This window comes from Hyposmocoma kahamanoa, unplaced genomic scaffold (assembly GCF_003589595.1).
Source record: "Hyposmocoma kahamanoa isolate Upper Pololo Valley unplaced genomic scaffold, ASM358959v1 115, whole genome shotgun sequence".
NCBI classification, from domain to species: domain Eukaryota; kingdom Metazoa; phylum Arthropoda; class Insecta; order Lepidoptera; family Cosmopterigidae; genus Hyposmocoma; species Hyposmocoma kahamanoa.
Genome location: NW_020653389.1, coordinates 87791 through 98021, shown reverse-complemented (window position 1 = coordinate 98021; position 10231 = coordinate 87791). Strand labels below are relative to the sequence as shown.

Here is a 10231-nt window from a genome sequence, read left to right as displayed (position 1 = left end):
TCATTTCTAAATCCAAGATGGCGGGCACGATTTTTTCAAAAAAATGCTATGTGGGTATCATTTTCGAGGTATTTGGGGATGCTCAATGTGAATATGGCACTATTTGTAAATCCAAGATGGCGGGCACGATTTTTCAAATAATGGCAAGTTGGGTATCGTTTTCGAGGTATTTGGGGGTGCTCATTACGAATATTGCTTTTGTTTGAACTGTCCTGTTTGCCATCTTGGATTTAGAAATGAGTGCCATATTTGTATTGAACATTCCCAAACATCTCGAAAACGATACCCAACTTGCCATTATTCGAAAAATCGCGCCCGCATCTTGGATTTAGAAATAAGTGCCATATTCGAAACCTAAAACCGAAAATGCCATAAGCAAACATTAAAGAAAATAACTGTTAAAATAGATTAAAAAATCGCTTAAGAATGCTCCCCTTTTAAGAAAATAAAATATTTTAATATAAAATATTTCGCTTGAGTTACGAAAAGAAAGACATATAATAAGCTATCAAAGTTGTACTGGTGGTGCCAACACTATAGTAGAAACAAATATATAAGTACTGTAAATTTGTTGCAATATGTGCTCCAATTCAAATAAAATTAAAATAAATAATTATTCAACAAAGCATGAACGCAGAGCCGTTAAAAGTATTATAAAATAATTAAGTGTCCCAATCACTTACAGGAGTTAACGAAAACATTTAATGTTTATTAAAGTAAATATTAGTTCAAGATGCGCAAATAAATCTAAATTACAGGCACCACTAAAATTTACGTAATATAATTATTTTGATACAGAATAGCAAAATGGGGAGAAAAAAAATTCGTTACTTTGCAACACTTTCGTATCTTGTTGCCGCGAAATTATTTTTCTGTTTTAGTGAATATTTACATAAAAATATGAGTTAAAACGCATTACTTACTTGTGGAATGCGATGTTAGTGTCTATTTTATGTTTGTCTGTTGTATTTTTACACCCATTTACCGCACATTTCGTCATTTTTAGCAAAAAATTTTGGAGCTGTTCGCGGTGCAATATGACCTTGAGCACTAACAGCCCGCGCGCTCCTGGGACGCGTTTGGAACCCTCTAACTTGCCTCACTTAGCGTGTGCGGGCTAGGTTTCTATGCGTTATTATTCTAAGTATTCAACCTTATCCCTTCCTCTCCTTTCCATCAGCGGACCACCCGTGCCGGACTGCGTTGCCACAGATGGACGGTCAGTTCAATACCGTCCCGCACTAAAAAGTTTGGCAATTCGTTTTTATGCCGAACCATCAAATTGTGGAACCAACTCCCGGCGCATGTATTCCCTCCCCTCTATAACATCGGGTCCTTCAAACGTAGTGTGAAGAAGCATTTGGCCAGACCGGCAAAATGATAGTGACGGAGTGAAGATATTTGTGTTTTCCATCCGTTACTCTCATCTCTGGACTGTATTCGCACTTTCCATCAGGCGCGGTGCAGTCATTTTGCCGAGTCACAATAAAAAAAAAAATAAAAAAAAATACGACTCCTTTAAGAGTCAATACAGCTGCAAATCCAATTCATACCGCATAACAGTGAAAGTGTTGAATCTATGACTTTAGAAAAAATATATAGTAAAATTGAGGATATATACTGATTATTGTACGGTGTGAAGACACGATTCCTAAACATTTTCACCATAGAAAAAAAACACAAATTTACTTCGAAATTTTACAAGAAAACCTTTGCATTCAATAGATACTTTACATACACCAATGATTTTTTTTTTAAATCAACTGAACTAAATGGAAGACTATATATGATATACATTTTTCAAATCTCAAGCAAATTGAACCGTATTAGTACGGGAAATAATTGAATTAATCGACTATTATGCAATGTACAAATCAACGGTGTTAGTGACATCGTGTTACCTAAAGTAATAAGCGCGCTCCTGGTCTCGTTGAAGGCTTTCAAGTCGTCCACACCATCGATGGTGGGGCTGCCACCTTGGTTCAAATACTGGAACATGTCTTGGTGATCTGTAAAAGAGTATACATGTCATATTAAGTTCTTATTGTGATTGCTACCCATTGTCATTCACATTCAAACAAAGTTCGTCAGTTTCAGTCAACCGTGATCACGGGATCTATAAATTTATACACAAATAAATACAAAATTATTCACTATTCAAACGACATGAACCTTTATATAACACGAGGTTTCCGGACAGACTTACTGTACCGGTCAACATAAAAAGAGAAGTGTATCGTCGTAACTGTTTACCTATGTGTGTCAAAATATATAATTCGCTACCGATTGATTTAAAAATACGCCAAATACAATGTTCCGAAATAGGTTTATCCAAATGGTTGTCTAACTGTTGTTTTTACTCAATTAAAGAATTTTTTGACTACAAAAATAATTAGGTATTTGTTTAAATTTGACATTATTGAGACTTATTATTTTAAATGTATAAGATATTTTAATAATTATGATAGATATACTCATTTTTAGGTAAATTTGCATGCTATTACTAGCTAAGTGTGAGAACCTGTTAATAGAAATATTTTATATTAAGCCAACTATGTACACCACACTTAATGCGAATAAATTATTATTATTATTATTAAATTTACCCAATTTTTTTTTTTATTATACCATGTGACGGGACGAATTAGTCGTGCGCCTGGTGTCAAGCGACACGCACAAAGTTGCAGTGCCACTCAGAGATTTAGAGTGGATACACACGGTGACTTTTGACAGTGGTGCAAACGCACGTTCGTGAAACGCTCTATTGCATTGCTACACGTGATTTATAGGCGATTGCATTGATGCAAGCCCCTATAAATCCCAAGTGTAGCGATGCAATCACGCGCATGTATAGGGCGTATTCGACGGCGCGTGTTTTCCATACAAACAGAGGTATTTCCATTGACTTACAAATAAATGGACGACGGGTCTAATACAAAAACCACGAAAAAAATGTCCCAAGTCAACCTATTCGAAATTTAAATTGTTATGTCATCGCAGTATCGCGCTGTCCATAAAAGAAATGAAGACTAAAGCGGAGTGTCGCGCTCTGTATACGATTTTAGCGCCTTACAAGTGCGGACACTTTTTAGCGCGGACCCGACGTCCATATAATTGTAAGTCAATGGGTATTTCAGTAGAACGTTAAAATACGCAGCCCCGCGCTCCGTCGCGGCGCAGTACAGTGTGATAATCGCCTAAAGGTAAACGATTAACGGCTGCTTCCCGTTTGTAACGCTGCTAAGACTCGCCGTGTGTAACCGCTCTTAAATCGCAAAGATCTTAGGGGCACTGCCACTGCGCACATCACCCTGAGACATAAGTTGACAAGTCCCATGTGCCTGTAATTTCACCAGCACCCTTACCCTTCCAAACCGGAACGCAATAATAATCACATTTCTGCTTGGCGGTAGAAATAGGTAATGTGGCAGTACTTCCCTGGACTAGGAGCTCTACTGCTACTTCTATATTATATATAAAAGTAGCAGTAGAGTATTATATAAACTCACACCCGCGACACAGGGTTTCCCTAGTGCGGGGCTATGTTGAGTGTGTGCGTTATTATATATGCTGTTGACGGTATATTGAGTGTCTAGCGTTTTTGGCATTGTAAATAGTTTGGTACCTACATAGTTAGGGTCTAAGAACTTACCAAGTTTTAAATCGGGCATGTGCGCGGCAGCGGAACACAATTGATAGAAAATATGATAGTTCCTTTCCCCCGCACTCTGGTAAACCACCCTGGACTTTTCCAGGAGGTACGTCCTCATACTAGCTCCTGATATTCTGTATTGATTATCGAAGTGGATCTCAATGAATTTTCCGAACCGGGAAGAGTTGTCGTTGCGGGTTGTTTTTGCGTTGCCTATTGCCTGCAAAAAAGAAATTTAGAATAAGGATCAGAAACGTCATACATTTTTGCACTCTAAATAACAAAATAAGGCATTTTTCCACGACATTCGACGTTTTGGGCGAGATAATTGACACGATCATAACGTACAAAGCGAAAATGGCGGACAGAGCTCAAGTATGTGGAACTCCGCGTACTGTTGGCACGCGTACCACACTCACTAAGCACTTCCATTATAATTAAGTTGTTATTGAATGTCAGGATGTTTGACCACCATGGTATTCAATTATTTCTTTGTGAAATTACTCCACTAGTTCGTTATAATTATTAATACAAAGAAGAAAAAATTCACTTCTATCCGGCTAGATTCGAACCAACGTCTCCTAGCAAACCGTGCCAGACGCTATGCCAACTAACCTTTACTATATTTATATTTATAAAAACAATTTAGCACTCCCCTTCCCAAATTGGGTATACCGGGAATCGAATGTCGGGGGAAATTCAAATTACAATGCAGAAGGAAACTAGGATATTGCTACATAAAGTGATCTTACCTCCATTATAGGGCTGGAAGCCAGCACTTTCCGTTCAACTTGCGTCTCTGATGCGTTGCCTCCAACAGCTGCAAAATATCGCATTGCATATTTCGCTGAAACGGTCTTCCCCGCTCCAGATTCTCCGCTCACTGAAAAAAAAGATCGTAAAAGGAATTGTCTTTGACTGTAGTATAAAGGTTTAGGCTTAGAATAATAACGCATAGAAACCTAGTCCGCACACGCTAAGTGAGGCAAATTGAAGCGCTCCCAATGGGCCTACACGAGCGGGCGGGCCGTCAGTGCTCAAGGTCAACTTGCACCACGAACAGATCAAGAATTTTAGATAAAAATGACGAAATGTGCGGTAAATGAGTGTAAAAATACGTCAGATAAACATAAAATAGATACTAACATCACATTCCACAAGGAAGTAACGCGTTTCAACTTGTATTTTTATATAAATATTCACTAAAACCGAAAATTAACCTACTACTGAAACTAGCTTACATGAATTTGATTTTTGCCTCACTTGTGACAGTTCGTTTGATATGAAACTATCATTCTATGCGTTATTATTCTAAGGGTTTAGGTAATTAACTAAAAGTGAACAAACTTCAGCTGTTACTTGGTTAGAAATACAATATTTAGTAGCGAGATCTTGTTCCATTGCAGCAGTGGAGGCGATATTCGAACAGAAATGTATTGCTTGATATGATGTAGACTGTACGATATAAATTGCATCGTTGGGCGCCATCTATATCAACGCGTTCGAACTAGTCTGACAGCTGTGATACTAGCGGAGCATCGTGTTCGTGTCGGTGGTGCCGCCATGTTAGACGGGCTGTTCTTTTTAATGTAAACAGACGTAGCATAGCACCACATACACGACAAATCGTTAAAATTCCGTATAATCGTCAGACTTCTGTGTTTATTTAAGATTAGCAAAGAAAGAAAATGTAAACAAATTTGGTTCATATCGAGTTCTTAAGTTTTCGCGATTACACATAGGAAATAAAACTATTTTTCCGGATTTATTTTTATATTATTTTTCCGATTTGTTTTTTCAAACAAACCGACGTTTCGGGCCCTTTACAGGTCCCATGGTCACGGTTGACTTGGGACCTTGGGACCTGTTAAGCCATTTACATCCGGAAAAACTTTCGAAATTTGAATATTGTTCTTCGCGCATATAACCCGTAATAAATATAGCTGATCCCGACGAAGGTCCCAAACCGTCTTTAATTATATTTAACAACATCACTTACGTGGCTTTGATCCCAAAGTGACTAAAGCACTTGTGTTATGGAAATCGGAAACATCATGGTACCACTAACACGCAGACCCGAGACAATATAGAACAGTTTTTGTACATTTTCTTTTTTTACGCACACACTCATAGCCCCGTACTAGGAAGACCCTGTATCGCGGGTGCCATGGAAACACACATAGACAACCACAAATAACACCAAAATACATGTAGGCCTTACAAATATTTCTCCCGGCCCGGGAATTGAACCTGGGACCTCTCCGTGGCAGAGTAGCATGGTAACCCTTCGGCCACGGAGGCAGTCAAAATTTGACCCGTTGCCCCGGCCGGGGATCGAACCCGGGACCTCAAAAATGGCAACACTATGAAAACCGGTATGCAAGCTACTCGACCATGGATGTCTTTAAAATCGTTGTCGTATATACCAACCAATCCAAAAAGTACTACATAATGAACCTTACCAATAATACTTTGGTCTCGTTTCTCCCTCTCCAATTTGGTGTAGGCCTCTTCAGACACAGCAAATATGTGAGGATCTAGGTCTCCCATCGCCTGTCCTCGGTATGCCATGATTGTTTCATCGCCTGAAATATGGACAATGTAATTGAGTAAGATGTTAAAACACATCCAATACAAAACTTACTAACTGTATCCGTTAGGTGACAATGGAACCGAATGTCAAATTCACACCGGACAGTTGCTTCAACTGTACCAAGGGCTAGAGATGGGTATCGACCCACAAAACATCGATTATTGGCATTTTTTTTTTTGATAAACCAATCGATGTACCGATTAATCGTTTTTAATTAAATAAAAACAACGAACCCAAAGTAAGTACGTCTTTATTTTCTTTGAGATCAAGAAAAGAAGAAGAAAAAAACATCAGTATTAAATACAAATTATTCAAAGGAGGTGGAAACAAATTTTATAATTAGCTTATGTAAACCATCTTTCTGGAGCTACGGTGTTACACGTAAGTTTAATTATTCGAAAATCGGCTAAATAAAATGATCATTTGGATTTAAAAGCGGTTGTTTTTTTTCTAATATTAACATATTTATAAAATATTTTTATGAAATATACTTTTATTTTTTTAGCACAAATAATCGATTAACCGATTAATCGAATGACATCGATTATCCCGATTAATCGACACCCAACCCTACCAAGGACAATTCCGTTCTGGAGACAGCTGCCACCTATGGGCTGGTTCTGTTAAATACCAACTGGCCCCATTGGATTCACTAGAAATGTGCCAAAAGGCTTATAGGTGACTCAGATTTAGTAGAGAGGCAAAACTACAGAGCCTTGAACACCGCCGTAAAGTTGCCTGCTTAGGCTTCACGCATTAACTGCAGTAGTTAATGCGTAAAGTTGATTATATCAGCATTATACAGGATTTTTTTGGTGGTAAGCGACACGCTGTTCCATAATAGTTGCTGACTTCCATTCAGAGTTTTTAATCGCAAAGATCTTACGGACATTGCTACTGCACCCGTCACCTTGACACATAAGTTGACAAGTTCCATGCGCCATGTGCAATTTCACCAGCACCCTTACCCTTCGAAACCGGAACGCAGTAATGCTCTCATTACTGCTGGGCAGCTCAAATAGGTAAGGTTAGGTTTTGGACGAACCCTTTCACAAGGATCTCTACTCCTGCTGAGAATATATAGGCTGGAGTTCCCACACGTAGGTTATGGATATTCCAAAGTTTTGCGGAAAGTGTTTGGCTTCCACGTTTATATTGCGAACGGCAAAGGAGTGGAATTGCCTTCCTGCAGAATTGTTCCCCGAACTCTATAACTTGGGCCTTTTCAAGGCGAGAGTAAGCGTCGCTTTCTATCATGTGAGATGGAGGTCAAACGAACACTTTACGTAAATAAGAAAAAGTGTGCAACGCGTAAATTAAGCTTTTAAATTACTTACCGTAAATTGGCAAATCGTAGTATGGATTGATGGCGACCAAAACAATTCCACAGTACGTATAGATGGCATTGCGATCGCAGAACCTAAAAAAAACAAATATTTGTTTCAAATAAACCAACGTTTCGAACAGTGTTTGAAAAAACAAATATACGCGATGCGTAAAACTAGTTTCATTTCCAAGGCAAGGGATCACTACTGAGGTACCCAAATAGAATCTTCGTAATCGGGATGAAAATGTCGTGCGCCTGATGGTAAGCTACACGCCTGTCTATAACAGTTGCAGTACCTCTTAGAGCTTTAAATCGCAAAGATCTGAGGGGCACTGCCACTGCGCCCGTCACCCTTAATAGTACATATAATGGATGTGGTTGTCTGTCTTTTTTTTCTCTTATGGTAATTGTTGAAACGTGAAATCAAAATAGTATTCAAATAAAAATTATATTTGAAAATGGAGGCGGTTCTCTACTGGACTGTATTACTTTGTGTATATGTAACGCAATTACAATTAGGGTACCTACTGGTGAAATTACAGGCAGGCATATGGGACTTGTCAACTTATGTCTCAGCATGACGGGCGCAGTGGCAGTGCCCCGAAAGTATTTATATATTAATCGTATACAATTATTCTAGTGTATATATAAAATTAATAATTAGATTAAACTAACCTAACAGGGTGCATGTTTATATGAGATACCAGTCTCTGTACTCATGGTGCAGTAAATAAATCAGACGATTTAAGCTCTGAGCGGCACTGCAACTGTCATCGACAGGTGTGTCGCTTACCACCAGGGGCACGACTTATTCGTCCCGTCACTGGGTTCATAAAAAAAATCAAAACAACAGATTATTTTCCCAATTTTGCCCTAGCCGGGATCTATTCATCTAGCGCCCATAATTCAAACCGTTAAACTATCGAGGTAGTAATAAAAAAACGTAAAAATTATCACGTCAACTGCAAAACACCTATCTCCATTTTGTTTATCTTGTTTCGTAACAAAAATTAAACCGATTGATTTATATACCTAAAATTCAGCATTACGAATAATAGATATAACCAAAACCATTCATTACCAAGATAGAAAGGTATTATGAAATAATTTTAAATAATTACATTTTTTTTATTATATCAAGTGACGGGACGAAAACGTCATGCTAATGGTAAGTTACACGCTTTGCCACTCACGGGCTTTTAAACGCAAAGAGCTGAGGGCCACTGTCACCGAAACACAACTTCAAAAATCCCATGTGCCTGTAATTTCATCAACATCCTCACTCAGAATATCTAGGTATTGTATAGAATACCCGATTACGTATATTGCCGATAACATATACGTCTTACCTTACTCTGAGATTATGTAACACAGCAGGTTCGTGAAGATACGACAGTGACGTCAGGTCGTTTTGACCAATCAGAAGCGAGGGATTGCGCAATGGCGGCATATGCTTTTCGTCTGTAATCTGAAAAATACCAGGTGTTAGAATAATTTGTTTTGTAAAGTGCTACTCATTTGGGAGATTCTTATTGCTTCAAATGTACAGTCATACGAATGACAGGAATAGTAATTACCAATGGTCGAAAAGAGGTATTCCACATATATAGATACATGTACAGATATAGCTATAAGGAGCAACATGGAGTTGTTAATTCCGGATTTCCGGAAATGGTTTTACTGCATCGTAAGAGAACACTGACCTAGGAAGTCGAAGTTAGATTTTAAAGTAATCTATGGTGCCATGTAAAAAAATGCAGTAGACAACTGACGTTTTACCAAAACAGATAACACAAAAGTAACAAGAATGTTCACTCTCCGCCCCATTCTAGCTTTAAATATAGCACCGAGTCCCGCATATTGACGGAACGGCAACAAGGCTGTCACTTATCTACTGAATTTTTTTTAAATGCACTATTAAAATTACTTTCAAATCCAACTTCGACTTCCTAGGTCAGTAGTTTGTCCTACGATACAGTAAAACCATTTCCGGAAATCCGGAATCCAAAAGAGTAATTAATTAATATTTGGTGGTTTTAACAACTCATTGTAGCTATGTCTATACAAGTATCTATATACATGGAACACCTTTGTCCATGCATTGGTAATTACTAACAAGTCGAATATCGAAATCATTCGCAATTGCGTATCGGTAACACAGAATACAAGTTTTAACCGTATTTCCGGCTGGAATACCTCTACATTATACTGTGCAATGTGTAAGAAAACTCTCAGAACCAAAAGGTTGGCTTGAGAGGAAGGTATCTTAGAAAATCGATTATAATATCTTTTTTGAAAACGGATTAAAATGACATTTGCAGGGTTGCCGGTTTTTAATAAAATTTTAAACAGTTATGTAGTTGTCGTCGATAGTTTTATCGATAGATTGTGAAAGAAGATAAAATTTTGTTAAAAATTATTGAATTGTAAATGTTACGACATTCTAATGATTAGTAATTGCGTTATTGCCTTCTTTATTCTTATTTTGACAGTTCTGCCGTCCACTAAATAAAACGCAGCTAATGGTCAAATATCCGTTTCAAATAGAAAAAGATAGAGTACAAAATCTCTTTTAAAAACAGTTAAAATTAGTTAACGTCTTCGACTTATCGGAACTTACCCTAACGATGCATAGCTGAAATATCAAACAATTTAAATA

The 10231-nt window shown here is 37.8% G+C and overlaps 1 protein-coding gene across 1 annotated transcript in view; it reads right to left on the bottom strand.

Moving 5' to 3' along the window:
• Positions 1–10231, bottom strand: part of LOC113239724 (unconventional myosin-Va) — a 112745-nt gene that overhangs the window by 100076 nt on the left and 2438 nt on the right. Inside the window, exons 2-7 of the mRNA XM_026476817.1 lie at positions 8922–9040; positions 7583–7665; positions 6115–6237; positions 4405–4535; positions 3653–3872; positions 1902–2009 (exon numbers count right to left, since the gene is read on the bottom strand). Coding sequence (XP_026332602.1) covers positions 1902–2009; positions 3653–3872; positions 4405–4535; positions 6115–6237; positions 7583–7665; positions 8922–9022 — 766 coding nt within the window. The 5' untranslated portion in view covers positions 9023–9040. The remainder of the gene's footprint in view (positions 1–1901; positions 2010–3652; positions 3873–4404; positions 4536–6114; positions 6238–7582; positions 7666–8921; positions 9041–10231) is intronic.